This window comes from Engystomops pustulosus, chromosome 5 (genome assembly GCF_040894005.1).
Source record: "Engystomops pustulosus chromosome 5, aEngPut4.maternal, whole genome shotgun sequence".
NCBI classification, from domain to species: domain Eukaryota; kingdom Metazoa; phylum Chordata; class Amphibia; order Anura; family Leptodactylidae; genus Engystomops; species Engystomops pustulosus.
The window spans coordinates 173890663-173911769 of record NC_092415.1 but is presented as its reverse complement, the minus strand read 5'-3'; the positions used below and the strand labels follow the sequence as shown (position 1 = coordinate 173911769).

Genomic DNA, 21107 nt, shown 5'->3' with positions numbered 1-21107 from the left:
TTTCTATGCCAGGCCCTGCCTGGCGTAGGATAAACGCTGCTGGCAGCCCTGATACAGCCCCGAACTTGCAGCAGCGGGGCACGAGCGCCAGCGTATAATAAATATCCCCCATTGTGTGAATGCGCCACAAATAAGGGTCGTTACCAGGACCCGGTGGATTGCATTATTTTAATCGGGCAGAGGCCTGGGTACATGAGACCACACCCTCAAAGCTACTCCATTGATTACCAAAAGCCAGTCCCTGGTTACCTGATCCACACACACAAGAGCTCTGATTTCTGTGCACCTGTATGACCATGGACTGGCTTTTATCTCCTGGAGGTAAGCAATGAATGACAGCAAGCAGAGATCTAGTAAACGGGGAAGAATTTATATCAAATCTGTATTAATACTCAGACAAAAGAGATACATCAATAATGATGTTGGTAATTGTTGACACATTGTTCAGTATCTGTATCTTATTGATTTGTGACCGATTTTAACGGTTTACATTTTCTACTCTATATACTTAGTAAGTATATTGGAAACATTTCTTTGTGGAGAGGAGTGGATTCAACATAAGAGAAGTCTTTTTGATATTTCTCCTCTTTATGCTCCACTCCCAATGTCTGATGCAAAAACTACATCAAAACAGCACATGTGAAATCGCCCTAATTGATATAGTAATCGCAAAGAGTAGGATTTGATTCATTCTAAATTACCGGCAGTGACACTTGGGTTTTATAGCATTTATAGCACTGGTGACATGAGGATTGCAATGCTGAGAGCAGATCCCTGAACGCATCAATGACATCTATGTCCAAATAGTTTTATTTAAAAAAAGGAATTGTAGTTTATCATTTCTTGTCTAATTAGATCCGTGTTGATGGGTAGGAGTCTCCTGACCTTACATGTTGGAACACCGTGAGTGCAGAGAACAGAGCGCCTGTGTGCTGCAGGGTGCAGGGCTGGGCGTGTTCACATCGCTGGGGAAGAGCTCATTGCTGGACCAAATGTATGTGTCACACACTCAGTCAGGATAGACGCTGTGACCCATGACAAGAACACAACTCTCAGCCTGAACCCTGACTATACCCTGGCACCCCCCATACACTGACTGTATGTCCTGCTGACTGCAGCACTGCACCACAAGAATGGAGACTAATGGCTCATTACCAAGTAAGTCCATCTATAAATAATACCGCTACCAGATGTTCCCTGCATGCTGTGAAGAGAAACGCCAGCAAACAAAAAGAAAAAAGATTTATTTGACTTTTTATTTAGGAATATGTGAATGGCAGCGTCCAGGCGCAGCGATGTCAGGTGTTATTCATAGTTCCGCAGATTTGTGATACAGATGTAGCAGAGGGGAATTTGTTATGTAACCATTGCTTAGTTATGTCAGTATAGTGGATGTATGTGCAGTCTTCTCTGAAACCACAGGAAACACATTTATGCTACGTCTGACAATCTGTTCGGTTTTACCAATGTGGGTGACTCTGCCCTGGGTAGATCTGGGTAGTGATTCAAGTGATGTTTCAATTCTTTTACATTTGCATGCTTGGCATACCTTATAACTAGGTCAGCTCGAATCGCTACACTGCAGCAGAAGACTTTCTAGAGTAACTATCTTACTTTTAGACTTTTGTCTTGTTGTTGAAGGGGCTTCCAGTAATGCACATTAATGATGTGATCGCTTGCAGCTAATGTGCTCTGCAGAGTCTAGTAATGACTTGCACTCTCGGATATACTTGCTCACTTGAGTTCATTTGTATATTTTACCTGACATGACTGTCCTGACATCTTACACGTTTCTATTTAAAGGGCTTATCCGGAATTCCTTTCTTTTTAAAAAAACAAAAACACATCTCCTCTCCTGACCATGCTACCCATTCTTGGTATTGCAACAAAGTTCTATTAATCTTTACAGCTGAGATACAATACCAGCACAATCCATGGTCAGGTTTGGCGCTGTTTTCGAAAAAAGCCATGTTTTCCAACCTACTGAGAGTGCGGTAACTTGTGCCGCCAGCGCAGCGTTTACAAACACATGGGGCCTATCCAATATGCGTTTCCAGTGAGATACATGCGATCACTGACCAATAGCATGCCTTTCACTGGAAACGCATATGCGAACGGGATGAGGCCGGTTCCCATACGCTGCGCATGTGGCACATGTGATCACATCCTGACAACCACTTTGATTCGTATTAATATCGCTACTAAGATAAAATTATGTCTACTTATTAAAGTCTTAAATCAGTTATATAAGAAGGTGATTAGTTGATTCATCCACTGTGGAAATCAGTAAAATAAAGTAGAAAAAACTTAATTTGTAAAAATATTTTGCTACGGGTGTCCGTTAGTCTGTGTGACGTTATGGAGTCTAACAATGGACATCTCTGAGAAGAATGGTAAAAGGAAAACCTACATTTGCCATCCTTCTTATTGACTTGTATGCAAGTTTACCTTCCATTGCTCTTTCATAATTTATCGAAGCAAACATATCACTGCATCCCATTTTATTACTGCTATAATGGGAAACGGGCATTATTAACAGTGGCGTGAACTTACCTGTATTTTATGCATGCTATTATACTTAAGAGTACAATACACTATTTTCTGTGTAATCAGATAACTTAAAGGGGTTGTCCACTTTCAGCAAATAATTGATATTTTGTTGTGGAAGGAAAAGTAATACAATTTTCCAATATACCTTCTGTATGAATTCCTCATGGTTTTCTAGATCTCTGCTTGCTTTGCTTCTGTAGGAAGCTTCTATGTTTATCCCAGTGGATAGAATCTGTCCATGAGACGGACATGCAAGTGCATGAGCTGTTATTATCACACAACTCCTATTACTCTCTGTGATAATAATGGCTCATGCCCCTGCCTGTCCATCACATCACATGGACAGATCTATATCCACTTGAAGTAAATAGAAAAGCTTTCTATAGTAGGACAGCAAGCAAAGATCTAGAAAACCATGAGGAATTGATACAGAAAGTATATTGAAAAATTGTATAACTATTCCTTACACAAATAATATCAGTTATTTACTGAAAGTGGCCAACCCCTTTAACGTGACAATGCTGCTTTTTATTGTCATGCATTCACCTCGAAGCCCAAAGATGGACTTTTCAATTTAGTAAAAAAACCCTGCTATTAATTTATGTTAACATTAAATTCAATTATGTTTTTTTTCTATAATTTCCCAACATACTTACTTTTTTTTTTTTTTGCAATTCATCCTGATTTTTAAGTTTGCTGTCAGTGACTGTAGTGATTATACACCTCGTCCTCTTTCAGATGAAGATACAATTGTGTCTAGATAATGATAATGCACATGTTTTATTTAGGTTGTAGAGCGCTGTCTAGACTTGATACAGTTGTATTTGTCGGATTAATACAGGAGAGATGGAATCACTTTGCAATCTTCAGACTCTTGTGTGCTTTGCCTTCCCCACCTACATACCATACCTTTCCCTCCCATTAAAACTCAGCTGAGATTTCTCTGGAATGAGAACTTGGGAAATTCCTTTCTGTTCACTATTTATGGCAGGCAAGTATGTAACTAGAAAGTGCTGGGCCTCGTGCCAAATATTTAGAAAATTTTGAAAAAAAAAATGTTTGTGTAAAAAAAACATTTCTTACCTCTCCTAGCTCCAGGTTTTGATTGTCTTCAATACCTGACCTCGGTATAAGGGCTGTGCTTGTGCCGTGGCTTGATAGATTGTAATGTTGGCCAGCAATAGGACCTTTTTAGATCCTGCACAGCGCAAGGTCCTGATGACCTGGAGAACCTGATTGGTAGAAGGGGCTGTGGGCCTAAAGCCAGTGTAGTTTTTGCCAAACCACAAGAGATTGTCAGAATACTCTGCCTCACGGGCATAGGGTCAAACTGGCACAGGACCGAGAGCTGAGAAGGGGCAAGGAAACCTGGCAGTATTTATGCTACTTAATTTGAATATCTTACAGTCACTGAGAATTGTTTTGTAAGCATATATTTTCATGCAGCACAGAAACTTTTGAACTTTCCTACTACTCCTCTTGCAATTGCTAGTGACCATTAGTGATGACTATGCAAGAATTGCAAACCACTAGCATGGCCACGTATTTAGTTATATTCAATATCTGTGTCAACGTATGTTCCTTGAAGCAAAGTGTTCTGTATCTGTGATTACTACATCTAATGAAATAGTTTTTTTGTACATCTCCCGATGGGCAAAATAAACAGCTACCCTGAATCTTATTTGCCTTTGTGTTTATGTTGGTTGTTTTGCCCAATTACAGGGAGTCCCCGGGTTACACACAAGATAGGTTCCATAGGTTTGTTCTTAAGTTGAATTTGTATGTAAGTCGAAACTGTATATTTTATAATTGTAGATCCAGAAAAAATTTTTTTTGCCCCAGTGACTATGAAGAGTTTTAAAATCTTTTGCTGAAATGGGACCAAGGATTATCAATAAAACTTCATTACAGACACATTACAGCTGATCATTGCAGTCTGGGACTATAGTAACATCCAGAGAGCTTCACCAGAGGTCACAGTGGGGAGAGGGGTCTGTCTTTTACTAGGGGTTGTCTGTAAGTCAGGTGTTCTTAAGTAGGAGACTGCCTGTATACTTCTCTCTTTATCCTGTAAATTAGATGTAATTATATTCCAAGCTGGTGAACTTTTTGATAGTTACATACTGATATGCAGAGCTTGTGTTACATTACATCAAAGCTGTGATATCAATCCTCGTTATATCACCCTGAAGTTTATGTACAGCCTATGTTTATAGCATTGCAGCCATGGGTACTATAGTCTAGTAGTTTTGTGTGTATGAAACAATGGCAACTATGTGGTAACCGCAGTTCATTATTTGCCTCAAGCCAAGCTGCCTATTGTACTCAATACACATACAGTCAGACTGCATTTTATTCTATTTATATTCCAGCACTTGCAGGTTAGCTATGAATATGTCGATCTATAGAAGTAACAGCCCTTCTAATCGCACTAAGAAATGGAATATATTGGTACCAGGCACCACAAGATCATTACGCTGTAGTATAGGAAACCTCCATTTATGATAAATTAACCCTTATGTATGATATTTTGCGCTGTTTGAAGGTGCTGGAGTAAACGTGGATGCTACTGGTCTCCATATATGTAAATGTAGAGTCTGGTGGCTACCTATCTCTACTCCTAACACAGAAAGTACATGTCTGATTTGAGATACCAGTTACATCATGTAATTGCTGAGTTTGACCACACAAAGCTGCAGAGAGTGATGGATATTGGCCCTGGAGATATTTGTAATGACACATTTGGTGTCTATTGTTAGTAGCAGCAGGGCTGTGGAAAATTTCATTTATATTCCATGATTGTAGCTGGACTTGTGAGGTGAGATCTCACACAAGTCCATCTCGTCCCCTTTGCTCCTGTATCGTAAGAGCAGGCTTCTCATTGGATATTAATGCAGAGAGGAGGGGCTGGGGAGTCTGAATGCAAAAATCTAAGAACGTAGGAGTTTGAGACAGACATTTCTCCAAGTTCAGCCTCAATCATGCAATATAAATGCAAACTTCTCAGATAAAATTGGAAATTTTAAGTCCCACTCAAGACCCACCTTCCTTCATGACCTAATATATTGGGACTGTCTCTGAAAGTGAAGGACTGTGCTTGCAAATTCTAGACTGTTGTCGAGTATTATTCATGATCTAGAACATAAGTTTCACTTGATGCAAACTGTACTGTACTGTAATATTCTATTTGTATATGTCCCCTGTGATTTGTAAAGCGCTACGGAATTTGGTGCTATAAAAATAAAGATTATTATTATTATTGTTAACTGTTCTGCTATATTATGACAATCTTTACTTGTTCAATGAAGGAAATATAATCTTCACTTGATTCAATGGGGCTCATTTACTTACCTGGTCCAGTCGCGATCCCGCGGCATGTTGTCCGACGTGGATTCGGGTCTGCCGGGATTCACTAAGGTCGTGCGCCCGATATCAAGCAGGTGTCGCTGCATGTGAGTGCTTGGTCTTGTGACACATTTAGTTTTTTAAATTCCGCGGTTTTTCTGAATCCGTCTGGTTGTCCGACGGCCACGCACCACGATTTCTGTCGCGTGCATGCCAGCGCCGATGCGCCACAATCCAAACGCGTGCGCCAAAATCCCGGGGCAATTCGGCGCAAAGCGGAAATATTTGGGAAACCCGTCGAAAGTGTGGCGTTCGGACCCTTAGTAAATGAGCTTCTGTATCTTGTCTCAGACACAGACTATAAGTTATTGATCCACAAAAAGTCACAACTAACATGAGCACTTGTCCATCCACGTTACTCATTGCAACTATAAATCACATGACAATGACAACAAGGCCAATCCAATTTTAGAAGTGTGGATCACAGCAAAATACTGCAGAGTCATATCCTTTTTAAGCCCATTGCTATCCAAAACTCAGCAACCGTACTCGTGTTTATGGAAGTTGTCTGAGGCTCTGAATCACAATATTATGTTGCTGCCTCGGAAGAAACTGGGCTGTGAGAACACAGATGCTTTGTGATCAGCCTGTACAGCTACTACTTCTGTTACGACAGAATATCACGCTATACACTAGAATTCAAAGAATGTAAAAATATTTTTAATCTCTTGTTCTGAGAGATTTTCTTTATTCTTTTTGTACTTACAGTTAAATCAACTTTATGATTTTTTTTTTTGTTCACTTAAGGTTCATGCGCTTTGTACAGATTCTCCACAGGTTTACGTTACCACAGCCTTTTCATGTTAATACACGCACACCATCACTAGGGGCGTAACTTGTGGCGATGTGGCGGGTCTAGGACCTTAAAAAAAAAAAACATACCACTTAAAAATGGTAGGTTTCTAACCCTCAAATACATCGTACCAGCTCAGGGTGAGCTGGTGCCGGAGCATATTTTCATTAATTCCAGAGACCACTGATTGCTTTATTAAAATCTTTTATACTTTATATTGCAAGCACGCATCGTCGCACCATGCATGCAACCGTGCGTGCGCCTGATTCGAAACTGCCGGAGAGCCGGTGACCTCACCAAGCTCTCGGGCACACTCACGACTGCGCAACTTCACACGGCCAGCTTCGCATGTGAAGTTGCGCAGGTGCGAGTGTGCCCGAGAGCTTGGTGAGGTCACCAGCTCTCCGAAACTTCTGAATCAGGTGCATGCACGGTCGCATGGTGCGCCGGGCCCTATCATTGTGCGCCAAAGTGTCCTTGCAATATAGGGTATAAAACAGTTTAATAAAGCAATCAGCATTTTCTGGACTTAATGAAAATATGCTCCGGCACCAGCTCACCCTGAGCTGGTGCAATGTATTTGAGGGTTAGAACTACCATTTTTAAGTGGTAGGTTTCCTTTAAGGGGGGTTTAGCTTTAAAGACAAAATTATTATTTGGTGAAAGTTTCATGTTAACACTAGATTATTCATAACAAAATTACTATTTTATCATCACAATTCCATAATTGATCGGGCCGGCTTCACGATGACTATGTCATGGCCACCCATCTCTATTTGTACACTTAGGTTTCTCCTCTGCAGCAGTCCACATGAGAGCGCGGAGCTAGCAATCTAAAAATCTCAGTTCTGCTGTTTCCCAGTGCCTTGCCGGATTTTACACTCCCTGGTCCTGACACTGACATGTGAATGATGTGGCCAAATAGATGACATTTAGTATTTGGCTGTAGCGGCCATATGTGCGTATAAGGATTCCATTGCTAGACCAGAAAGAACTGTGATTGGCAAGTGAATCGAAGCTGTGTATGCAATGATCTGTAAAGTTAAGCCCCTTCCACACTGGCGTTTTTCACGCGCGAGTTCTGCGCGTGCATTTGGCGCGCAGAACTTGCATTGCACTCTGTCCCATTGTGCTTGCGTTCGTTTTCACGCGCGTCAAAATCGCAGCATGCTCTACTTTTGCGTGTCACGCGCGTTTTTCACGCCCCATTCAAGTCTATGGAGATGCATCAAGAGTGCAATGCGTTTTAAACGTAAGGGTTGCTAGGTGACCAGAATAACATTATTTCCCCTGCTCGCGATCGAGCATTTAATTAAAAAAACACAATGAAGAACAGTGAAGAATAGAATAAAAACATTGAACACAGTGACCACAGGATCATTTAAGAGAAAAACACAGTGCAGAACACAGTGCAGAACACAGTGAAGAATAGATTACAGATGTTCGGCACATCTGCTTACTTGTCGGGAGATACGCGCGGAACGGCGCGAACAAAATAGCATGTGAAGAACAATATATATGTGTGAAGAACACATTGCAGATGTGCCGAACATCTGTAATCTATTCTGCACTGTGTTCTGCACTGTGTTTTTCTCTTAAATGATCCTGTGTTCACTGTGTTCAATGTTTTTATTCTATTCTTCACTGTTCTTCACATCTGCTAACTTGTCGGGAGATAATATACGCGCGGAACAGTGAAGAATAGATCGCAGATGTTTGCAACTTATCAGAAGACATTATTTTTCAATTAAATAACACATTTTAATCCCAAACCATGGTCCCTTTCAAAAATGCTCAAGTCTCCCATTGAATCGCGCGTGAAAAATGCGCCGAAAACGCAAAAAAACGCTAACACGCGCATGAAAAACGCAAAAATGCTAATTACTCCAAGGAAAAATGGAACAAAAACGCAGGCAAAAACGTCAGTTTTTCACGCATTGCACCCTGACGTGAAATGCAACGCTAGTGTGGAAGGGGCCTTAGAATATCTTTGGTAATCTGTTTTTCAGTAAAATTATCTTGGCTGCACAACTCCTTTTAATATGTACATTTAGTCAGGGATGAATCTAAACTCTCTGCCGCTTGAAGCAAGCTATAGAACGGCGTCCCCTCCGCCCAATCCAGAAGTAATGTAGCAGATTATTTTTTTCTTTTTACCTAGTGGGTTCTCCATGCAATGTTTAATACCCATGCTGACATTGGATGTGAAGAGACACTGTTTTCAACTTTCAAGTCCTAATTTATTACATGAGACTCAGATATTCCCAGAATCTGAGTGATCCAGTACTTTCAGGGAATTGCTCCCATCCTTCCATCTATCCAATGTATTTTTGCAATCGCCATAATGATATCCTAAAATGTGATATTGGTGGTGTGTTGTGGAAGTTGAGTATTAATCAGATTTTTGGGGGTAGAACATTCCAAAAGCTTGAAATTCTCTGGAATGACTCTGGAAACATATTCTAAATTTCAGCATAGATGATAACCATAGTACAAGAAAAAAAAGTGCATGATAAAATTACCTAGTCTCATAATTTTTCACTATGGTTTGACTGGGATGTTTTTTTAGTATGTGATGGCTGTCCTGCATGTGACATACTCCAGTTGTTTGCACAGCACTACAAACCGCAGCCATAGTCACTATAAATAATACCGCAAGAATCAGAACATGAAATTCAAGCCCTGCATTGTCAAACTAGAGTAGAAAGCCACAATACAAGTCTTGGTAAGATATACCGTATTTGCATTTAGTAAATCAACAGACAGGCTTTAGATGTGGTTTTCTGTTTCCAGTGATAAGTTTACACTCTGCGATCACCATTTTGCCGTCTACTAATAGAATGAATGGAAGGTCTGTAGAAAACAAAGTGGTTTTTCCTAAGTGCACAAATACCTGTGTCTCTTACGGATTCCCACTCATGCCACACAGTGAGGCCGCGTTTACATGTAGCACTTTGATTGCGAGTTGATTGAGTTAACATTATGTTTCCTCCAGGTTTACTAAATGCTCAGGAAACACAATATAACTCAATGTCTGATCAGAGGTGGAGCCTTTCTATTAAAAATGCAATTAAAACGTTTTGTGTGAATGCGGCCTCAAGCCTCTGTCCCCTCTATAACAGAATGCTCTCAATTTCCCCCCCAGCCCTCACATGCAACTTCTTATACCCCCATTCCAAATACCAACGAGGCACCAAACCAGAATTGGACATTGTCGGGCCCATGGGCCACATCCGGCCCTCTATCTCTGACCGACCCATGTGAGACTGTTGAAAAATTTGAGCTCCTCTCCTCCATCATTAAAGATGCAATTATGTTCTCCATATTTTTACCTTTTTTTAATGTAGGGATGGTTATATTTTGTATATTGGTATTGGGTAGAATTGGGTTAAGTATATTAGTCTGATCCTCTAAAATCATTCCAATTTCATATGTGGCCCCATGGGAAAATGAATTGCCCACTGTCAAGATAATGGACCTGGTCTCCCTTTCTGAACCTATCGGGTCGCACTGGACCTCACTCTGACAGTTCTCCGCCCTCCACAACCTGAGTGAATATAACTGACACCAATCATCATATATCAGGCTGAAGAGACCCCTTGCATAAATCATGCCCAAATACCATATAATACTCAAATCAATCACTTCAGGTACCGTCTCTTCTGAGCTATGGAATCGTTACAACACAAGAAGGATCTTTATTAAATTGAAGTTTTAATATAAAAGATGACAGTACAGTACTTGGAAACAAAAAGGGGTTATCATACAAAAAGGGTAACAATTAAAAAGACAAATACATACAATGCAAAAATAACAGTTTGATAAAATAAAAGGGATAAAAACAGAATTTAATACATTACGTGATGTCTGGTGCCTGGGAAAGCAGAAGTAGGTGATCAATCTATCCCATAGGGATCCCCCAAAGAGTGACAACTTCCTATCTCCAAACTTCTACCTAAGTATAATTCTAACATCCCCGCCAGCTTCTAGTAACACAAAGGAGACATGGAATATGTTAATTGCCTTTTTAATGACTCAGAGTTTATGACCCTTTGTATTCCTAAGAATCTTTATATGTGGATATCTTGCCATGCGGGCATCCTACAGACCTGGTCTTACATCTTTTTTCTTTGGATGACCTGCCCGCATACATACTAATCATGAGGATAACCATAGTAATATTTTGGAAGCTATTTAATTGCTTTGTTACTGTGAAGCCATCCCTTGGCCTTTAAAACCGTAACATCAGAGTGGTGAATAAAATTATTATTAGGGAAAGGTACCGTATATACGGTATACAAAAAATGTGCTTACATACTCACCTTCCGGCGCCCCTGATCCTCGGCACGGCTCCCCGATGCTCGGCGCGGCTTCTCTTCTGTCTTCTCCGCGATGCTCCCGTCACTGCGGCTCCTCTTTCTTCTCTCTGCTGGGGGGCTGGCTGGCTATTAAAGGGGGGCTGGCTGTATACTACTGGGGGCTGTGACCAATGCATTTCACACCCTCGGCTTATACTCGAGTCAATAGGTTTTCCCAGTTTTTGGTGGTAAAAGCAGGTACTTTGGCTTATACTCAGGTCGGCTCGAGTATATACTCGAGTATATACGGTATGTGGCCAAATATGAATTATACTACATATTCCTTTGATGTGTGTCTTTCTAGCAGTGACCTTTAAAACCAGAGGCTGACCTCGTTAATGGATGTAGAGAGAATCTTATCCACACGCCATTATTTTTTATGATAGGATCTCTGGTTTTGGGAAAGATGCGTTTATTTCCCACCCAGGTCTGTAAAGGAGGTTTGTCGGAGAGGTGGGCACCTCCCTCTCCTAAATTTTGAGATATTCCTACTTCACCACACCCAACCCTGTACTAAACAATGCATACTCCAGTGCCGGATGTGCGCCAATTATTAGCCATGACGCACATCATGCCTGTCTTGGTGGATTGGCTCCTGTAAAAGAAGAGACATGAATGAGGCTAATGTGTGTGCAGATCTGTGGTAGTGTAAGCTGCATCGCTCTGCATGATCCTCATCTAGACAAACTTGCCAATTTTTCATACTTCTCATTTTCAGGTAAAGGGCTCCTTTTTTGCAATATGCAATGTTGTACATACAAATAAAACTGGATAAAAGACTACAAATATGTTGTGTTCCTCCAATATTCATTTTTAGCAAAGACAATACAGCTTATATTGAAGCTTCCGAAACTACAAGTCTGCAGTTTACATAAAACATGACTGCAGAGCTGCTTTACATTGTGTCCTCGGTCCTTCCCTTTTAGGATTTTCTTAAATAAACCTGTGGGATTCCTGCTTGGAAGGAAATTTTTACAGTGGAAAAACAATGGCACTCAGAGGTTACATGTAGTACGTGACATTTTATCACATGATCATACAAACCTTATAACCCCAAATAAGGAAAGTCATTTAAACACCTATTAAATAAACCCCCACAAACCGACATTAGCGCAACAGCAGCATTTTACTGCATATTTTGCATTTACTTGCAACATGTTTCGCAATGAAAGTCAAAAACTGCCCACTTAACAGCAGTTCTCCTATACACCTGTCCCATCATCGGGCCTTTCATCATTACCAGGGGCATAACAACAGGGATAACCGCCATAGCAGCCACTATGGGACCCACAGTGTACAGGGGCCCTGTCATATGACCTGTCACTAGAAATGGAAGATATGTAGCATTATACAGGTAGTCCCCGGGTTACGTACAAGATAGGGTCTGAAGGTTTGTTCTTAAGTTGAATTTGTATGTAAGTCGAAACTGTATACTTTATAATTGTAGATCCAGACAAAAAAGTTTTTGGGCCCAATTGGAGTTTAAACATTTTTTGCTGTAATGGGACCAAGGATTATCAATAAAGCTTCATTACAGACACCTTACAGCTGATTATTGCAGTCTGGGACTATAGTAAAGCATTCAGAAAGCTTCACCAGAAGTCAGAGGGGTCTGTCTGTAACTATGGGTTGTCTGTAAGTCGGGTGTCCTTAAGTAGGGGACCGCCTGTATTCATATTATGCTGCACATTGTACAGCTTAATATATATGTAAGTTATGTGTGATGTATGTATGCTGTGTTTGTGCCAATGCATAAATGTGTTGGTATGTATGTGTGTGTGTGTGTGTGTGTGTGTGTGTGTGTGTGTGTGTGTGTGTATATATATATCGCATGTGTCAGTATAAAATATGTATACTTTTATGTAGTTAAGGGGCCCCATTCAGAAGTCTGCTATGATGCCCTGCCTCTCCTAGTTACGCCCCTGGCAATTCGTGAAACGGGTTTCCAGGCAATATTTTTAGCCTATCTTCAATATCTGAACAATGGTAAACTGACCGCTGGGTGATGCCTGCATCAACAATCTTACCCGGAAGCAGATGGCTCCCCCTATTCTGTGGCACCAATATGTTGTTACTGAAGGTTCGCAAAGTGAACAAAATGCATTCTACTTTTAACAATAGGTTTTTTTATTGTTAGAAACAGACTCCATGAGTTGGGCGTGAGGGCTTACATCCCAACACTGTACAGGGTGATTGGCTTTTGCTAGAGAGCACCAAGACTGGCAGATTTGATATTGGACCCCTGTGATCTTCACAGATGAGAGCAGGTTCACAATGAGCCGGGATGGGAGTCTGGAAGCGGTTTGGCAGTGGGCCATTAATGGTGTGGAAAGGCTTTCCTTTGGAGGACCGCACATCCCTCCATGTAATAGCCAGTGGTAACCTGACTACCATAAGGTACTGGAATGACATCCTCAGATCCATTGTGAGACAATATGCAGATACAGTGGGACCTGGGTTCCTCCGAATGCAGGACAATTCCAGATCTCATGTGGCTGGAGTGTGCCAGCAGTTCCTGTATGATGAGGGCATTGATGCTATGGACTGGCCTGTCGGTTATCCAGACCTCAATCCAATCAAGCACATCTAGGACATCCTGTCTTGTTCCATCCACCAACACCACTTTGCACCACAGACAGGGGTTGACTGATGCTACAATCCCGTTCCGGCAGAAGATCCCTCCGGAGAACATCCTCTGCCTAATCAGGGTCATGTCCAGACATTGTAGAGAGTTTATGTGGAGGCCATGCACACTACTGAACCTCATTTCCTTGTGTGGAGGCGATTCCCCTGAAATTGGATCAGACTAAAATATGATTTTCCACTTTGATTGAGTCTTACTCCAAATCCAGTCCTCCATGGGAACTTATTTTTGATTTTCATGAATCATTTTTGTTTTATTGCAATACAATTTTGTCACAATGTTATCTCTGAGCTGTACGGTGTGTTTCTAGATTTGACACAATGCTATTTGTTCACTAATGTTCTCTAACAAACCTTTGAGGCCATCACAAAACAACTGAGTGAGGGTGCGGTCACACGTTGCAGTTAAAACTGCATCGCAATTAGTTTTGGGGTGGTTTTAGGTGGTATTACTTATTTTAACAAGTTAAAGGCATCAAATCAACAGGTGAATGAAATTTGTGGAACAGCTTTCTCCTTCAAAATCAAATTCACCCATTCAGTTCATGTCTTTCACCTGTGAAATTGACAAAACTGCACCTAAAACCACCACAAAACTAATTGCGATGCAGTTTTAACTGCAACGTGTGACCGCACCCTTATACTGAGTTACAGAACCACATACAGATGTTCTCTATTTACTAATTATGTTTTTTCTAAAGGCAATTGGGCACACTGGATTTTATTTAGGGGTATCAGGGGCGAAATACATATGCACACCACACATTTAATTTTCTTTAATTTGCAAAGTTTTGAATAAATACGTATCATATTCTCTAAATTTCAATACTTTGTTTTGCTCTATTAATAAAATACATTTAAATTTATGACTGTTAGGTTTAAAAAATAGGATATGTTCAATAAATGTGAATATTTTTGCTACCCACTGCTTATGCAAAGATGCTAGATTACTACTAGATTTAAAGAGCTTAGACTTAAGCCTCTGCTTTAACATTTGCATTTAAAGATTTCAGTAAATAGTAATGCAGTATCAGCAATCATCCTACTTTAGTTTTGTTGTATGTTTACATGTCTTTCTTTATATACAATATTTACGTACATCTGTATATTTGGCATCTGTCCTCGCAGTCTGACTAACCTGATCTGACCTTGTCATTTGTGCTTTAGTCAACACATGTATAGTGACCTATAATAAAGCAGGAAATGAGCGCTGGTGATAATGTACAGGAACGCCAGAACTCTCTCCTCACTGCTGAGTGGACACAGAACCCAGCAGAATAGATCTACCACAATATTTTATATACTAGGGCAAGTTTATTAATACCTTTTTAGGATTTTTTTTTCTCCATCCTCATTTTACAAAAGCCACCTTTACAAAATAACTTACACGTTTTTAATCCTTTTATCTGACATGAGCAAATGAGGGCTTGTTTTTTTGCAACAGAAGTTGCATTTTCCAATTACTTTTATATTTAGTGTAAAAATATCATGTTGATTAAAATGTGTAGATTGATTCTTTGTGGGGGGAGATGTATTTTGCACATGATACAATTGTAAAGTTTATGCAGTTCCCTGTACAGTATAAAATACATGCTAAGGCTACATTCACACTACAGTATGGGGGACGTATATACGGCTGACGTATATGCGGCCGATATACGTCCCCCATACACTTCTATGGGCTCACGGCCCTGTACGGGAGCGGTACGGTGCCGCACACGTGCGGCACCCTACCGCTCCGTAGCCCGGGGAAAGATAGGACATGTCCTATCTTTCCCCGTATTACGGCGCCATGCGCCATTACTTTCTATGGAGAGGGGCAGGGGTGAGCTGCGCTCACCTCCTCCTCCTCTCCCCGCGCTGCCGTGTGCCCGCCGTGCTACGGTGCGGCGGGCTCACGGCAGTGTGAATTTAGCCTAAGGCTACATTCATACGGACGTATGAATAACGGCCGTATACATACCGTTTTTTTACGGGTTACATATGGCCACATTCATTTCAATGGACAATACGTCCAACCATTTATATTGCCGTTTTTGACACTGGAGTGTACGTACCGTATACTGGCCGTATAAAAATATAGAGCATGTCCTATTTTCTCCCGGATTTCAGTTCTGTATGCCCTAGAAGTCTATGGGCATGTATAAAATACGGGTTAAATACGTGCTGCATACGGATGAAAAACGTCACGTATATACGGGCTCGTACGGGCCGTAAATATAGGACTGGAGAAATCATACGGTCGTGTGAATGTAGCCGAAGAGTTCAGTGACTGCACAATATTCGGAACCAGCATGTTCATCCTGTAGCTTTAACTGCCCATTATCTGGGTTAGCCGGCTTACCCTGTGTCATCACATAGTTAAAGTATTATAATCACTGATATTTTCGTGTAATTAAATTTGGAGGTTTAGTTTTGGTCATATGATTCATCTGGTCATGAGGCAGCAAATTGCCCTCGGATGATTCACATTGGTGCATATTGATGAAACTGAGATATACTGAGTGTAATACTGGACAGAATTGATGCAAAATGGGCAGAAGTGAACATATTGGGGTCCATTCGCGATCCAGCGGTGCATTCTCTGCGGTGGATTCGGGTCTTCCGGCGATTCACTAAGGCAGTTCCTCCGACGTCCACCAGGTATCGATGCTGTGCTGAAGTCCGCCGAGGTCCCCCGGAGTTTACGATCCGTTGCTGGGTGCAGGTAAGCGTGTGTCCAGTGACACTTTTTTAAAAAAAAAATTCTGGACATTTTTAAAAATGTTTCTCCGAATCCTTAGGGTTTTTGTTTGGCCACGCCACCGATTTCCGTCGCGTGCACGCCGGCGCCAAAGTCCGATCGCGTGCGCCAAATACCCGGGGCAATTCAGGGAAAAATGGCGCAAATCGAAAATATTCGGGTAACCCGCCGTAAAAACGCGATTTGGGCCCTTAGTAAATTACCCCCATTGATTTCTACTAATTTAGCTGCAGCATGGGGTCAGGTTCAGACCTTTCACACTGATTGTTTTGGGGATGTATATCGACCGCAAAGTTGAGATTGGATAGATGACTATGGCGCCGCGGTAAGGTGATCACAGATGTGGTCTATCTTTTCCCGTGTTTATGGCTGGGCAATATGCCTCGCTATTGAGGGGAGGGGGGACCGTACGCCTGTGTAAAAGAGGCCTAAATTCTCTTATACTTTATCATTTAAATACCCAGTGAGGCAATTCTTATTAACAGAGCCTGAAAGAGCAACTATAAATAGTTTGTCCTGCTCTTAAGGGCCTGACAATGCCATATATTACATGCAGTAGGATATGTTAAAGGGGATGGCTTTAGTTTAACCTCTTTAGGACATAACCAGCTTATAGCTTAAAGGAAACCTACCACTTCTGAAGGTAGGTATGAGATGCAAACACCGGGTTTTGCCGGTGCTTAGTCTCGTTAGTGTTAAAACCGCGGTATCGTGGTTTTAACACTTTTTAAACTTTATAGTAGAAACTGCATCGGCGCTGCGCGCGACCGTGCGCGCGCAACGCCTGCGGCATTTCCAATGTAGGCGCGCGCACGATCGTGCGCACGCAGCGCCGAAGCAGTTTCTGCTAGAAAGTTTAAAAAGTGTTAAAACCGCGATACCGCGGTTTTAACACTAACGAGACTAAGCACCGGCACCAGCTCACCCTGAGCTGGTACCCGGTGTTTGCATCTCATACCTACCTTCAGAAGTGGTAGGTTTCCTTTTAAGGCTGGTGCCACACGCAGCGCTTTGTCTGCGCTTGCAAACGCAAACAAAGCCGCGCCCTCGGACGTGTTAAATTAACGCAAAACACCGGTGGCTCGTTCCCGATCGCAGGCGTTTCCATAGAAACGCTGATGCGATCGGGCCGAGGCCCGCCCTGGCGGCCGCGACTTTGTCTGCGTTTGCAAGCGCAGACAAAGCGCTACGTGTGGCGCCAGCCTTTTTGTGTGTGTGTTTTGAGTTAGAAAAACATCAATTCTGTAATTGATTTTTGACTTTCTTTCTTTGGTGTTCAGCATATACCCTAAGTAATATGTTAGATTTATTCAAGGGGTCAGTACGATGACAACAATACCAAATTTCTATATTTTTGCTTACGTTTTACTTATTTTGTACAATGAAACCTAATGTGGGGGAGAAAAAAAAATCAAAAATTTTTGCATCACCGTTTTACATGTAGCACAACTCTTTTAATTTTTGGTCTATATAGCTGGAAGATGGGTATAATCATAATTTTTTTTATGTTTTTTTTAATTGATTTTTTTACTGTGTTCATCATGTGGGTGTAATAATGATTTTGTATAATATAAGGGTCATTACGGAACGTGGCGCTACTACATATGTGGTAGGACCCAGCACAGAGCAGCACTAAAAGACAAGTGAGGAGTGCCGAATACAACTCAAACGCTCCTCTCCACACTCAGTCTTCCTTCAAACGGGGTCATTCAAAGATTACGCTGAAATGTAGATCTGCTGTGGACATGAGATTTCCATTAATACCAAACATTTCAGGCCTTATATTACCACTCAGTAGTAGGAGATTATTTGGATTTAGAAGAAACCGTAGAATGTGTAGGTGAATAATGTCCAAAATGTGGAGTGGGAGACTGTTCTATATCAAGCTATAATTATATTATATAATGGTCCTTTTTGGCACAATGCCAGGGATGATTTTTACCTTCTGTGTTAACACAGAGTGAAGATTTCACATCTTGGTAGAATTCCATTAGGCTTTGAGATAGAGTTATGTGAAAAATGTTAAGACGAGAGCACAGTACCACATGGCACTGAATAGTGAGCTTTAGTTTTACTAAATTAACAGTAAAAAGGTGACAGTGTCTGGAGAAGTGGTAGGTGGGGTATACATTTGCCCAATATATCTCACTTCTGCCTATTACTAAAAAGCAACCAGGATGTGTTTGTTCTTTTGCAGATGTCTCTGCATTGATTTTTCTGAAACCTACTAGGGACCTGTATTGCTGGAGTGGGGAAGAGAGGGTGGGCCCCACTCCATCCAGACAGTCCGGGTTTTGGGCTGTCCATGTTATCAGCCTAAGCTGAGTAGTACTGACCCATAGGGCTCACCGTGCGCCTGGGAAACACAACCGTGAGTTTGCTGCTATGCGTTGTGTGGGAGGCTGTGCAATAGGCGCAGTCAGTGTTGGACTGGGTTGTCTTAGGCCCACCAGAGAAAATTAACCCCTTAGCGCTCTGCGCCGTAGCTGTACTGCGCTGAGTCCCGCGAATAGCGCTCAGCGCAGTACAGCTACTGCGCAGAGACGATGCCGGTTCAGCGCTGTATAGCAGCCGAACCGGCATCGTTAGCCGCGGGATTTCAACGGTAATCTACCGTTGACATCCCCGGCTATCACCCGCGGTCGGAGTGGGCTCCGATCGCGGGTGTTTAACCCGTTAAATGCCGCGGTCAACGCGACCGCGGCATTTAACATGCCTTCTGGGGGTCTTTACCCCACGATCGGCCCCCCCGCACCGTTTTCGGGGGGGCCGATCGCTGTTTTGGCTCCTCTGGGGTCCGATCGGGACCCCAGAGAAGCCTGGAGGGTTTACCTTTAAGATGGCGTCTGTGACGTCATCTTAAAGGCAAAGTGTCAGCCTATGCATCTGCATAGGCTGGCACTGATATTACCCTGCAATACATTAGTATTGCAGAGTATTATCAAGAACAAGCAATCAGATGATTGCTTGTTCATATCCCATGGTGGATCATGAAAAAAAATGTAAAAAATAATGTTTTTCAATAAAAAATTACTTTATAAATCACTAAAAATGCCCATAAGCCCCAAAACATATAAAGAGACATATAACGCTCAAAAAAGTCTAAATCATAACACAAACCCCACATATATAGTATCACCGCGTCCGTAACAATCCATAGAATAAAACTAAATAACTATTGAACCCATATGATGAACGCCGTAAAAAAAAAACGTCAAAAACCCGCCAAAAATTATGATTTTTACCTATTATATCCCACTAAAAATGCAATAAAAAGTGATCAACAAAACATATGTACTCCAGAATGATATTGTTGCAAAGAACAACATGTCCCGCAAAAAACAAGCCATCAACCAGCTCTGTAGCCAAAAACGTAACAATGTTATGCCACTTGGAAGACGGCGATGCAAAAATGATAGATTTTTCCCCACATTAGGGTTTTATTTGGCAAATTTAGTAAAACATAAGAAAAAATATTCATGTCTGGTATCCCCGTAATCATATCGACCCATAGAATAAAGATAACAGGATTATTAGGATATACGGTGAACACGAAAAAAAAAAAAAAGTAAAAAATCCAGTACAGAATTGATGCTTTTCTACTCATGACCTCAAAAAAAGTTCCAAAATTTTCAACAATAGGTGATACCAACCCCAAAATGGTAACACTGGAAAAAGCATCTCGTCCCGCAAAAAAAATGCCGTCACATGGCCCAAATAACGGAAAAGCGAAAATTTTATAGCCTTCAAAAGGGGGCAACCAGAAAACTAAAATCCTGGCAGCTGCAGGGTGCTCCTTCCCTTCTGCGCCTCGCTGTGCGCCCATAACACAAGTAACGGCCCCGTGTGGGGGGTCGCTACACTCAGGAGAAATTGTAGAACAAATTTTATGGTGAGTTTTCTCTTTTTCTCTTTTGGAAATGTGTAAATTTTAGGGCTAAATGAACGTATAAACGACAAAATTTGATAAATTTGAAATTTCTAAATTTCACCGCCATTTTGATTCAATTACTATGAAGATCTCAAGGGGTTAATAATCTTTGTAAATGCTGTTTCTGATAGTTTGAGGGGTGCAGATTTGAAAATGGGTTGGTTATATAGGGGGTTTTGTTGCTAAATATGTAAAATTTGATTTCAAACAGTATTTATCCCCAAAATAGTCAATTCCGAAAATACGGAAAATCGCTATTCGATTTGTAGGCCGCGTGACGTCAAAATAAATTATCCAAACATTTCAAAAATTATGAAAATGTAAAGTAGACAAATGGGAAATGTTATTCTGCAAGTTATTTAGGTGGTAAATCTATCTGCCTGAAAACGCGGTGATTTTGAATTTCGAAAATGGCAAATTTTTCTAAAAATTCATCATTTTTTCCCTTTTTTTGTAAATAAACGCAAAACTTATCAGCCAAAATTTACCACTAAAATGAAGTACAACATGTGGGGAAAAACAATCTCAGAATCGCTTTGATAAGTAACAGCGTTCAAAAGTTATTACCACAGGAAGAGACACTGGTCAAATTTCAAAAAAAAGTTGCGAGCCTTAACCTGCAAACAGGCTGCGTCCTTAAGGGGTTAATCGGGGGCCCACTCTTTATTATCCGACAAGAAATAG

General features: G+C 41.3%; 1 protein-coding gene across 2 annotated transcripts in view; it reads left to right on the top strand.

The window, feature by feature from the left end:
• The first annotated feature begins 281 nt into the window (after window positions 1-281).
• PLCD1 (phospholipase C delta 1) overlaps window positions 282-21107 on the top strand; it is a 78697-nt gene continuing 57871 nt past the window's right edge. The window contains exon 1 of one of the 2 annotated variants that reach the window (XM_072153841.1): window positions 282-321. In XM_072153841.1, coding sequence (XP_072009942.1) covers window positions 291-321 — 31 coding nt within the window. In that variant the 5' untranslated portion in view covers window positions 282-290. Of the gene's footprint in view, window positions 322-974; window positions 1159-21107 lie in introns of those variants that run through there. The other variant, XM_072153842.1, reaches the window with a different exon arrangement.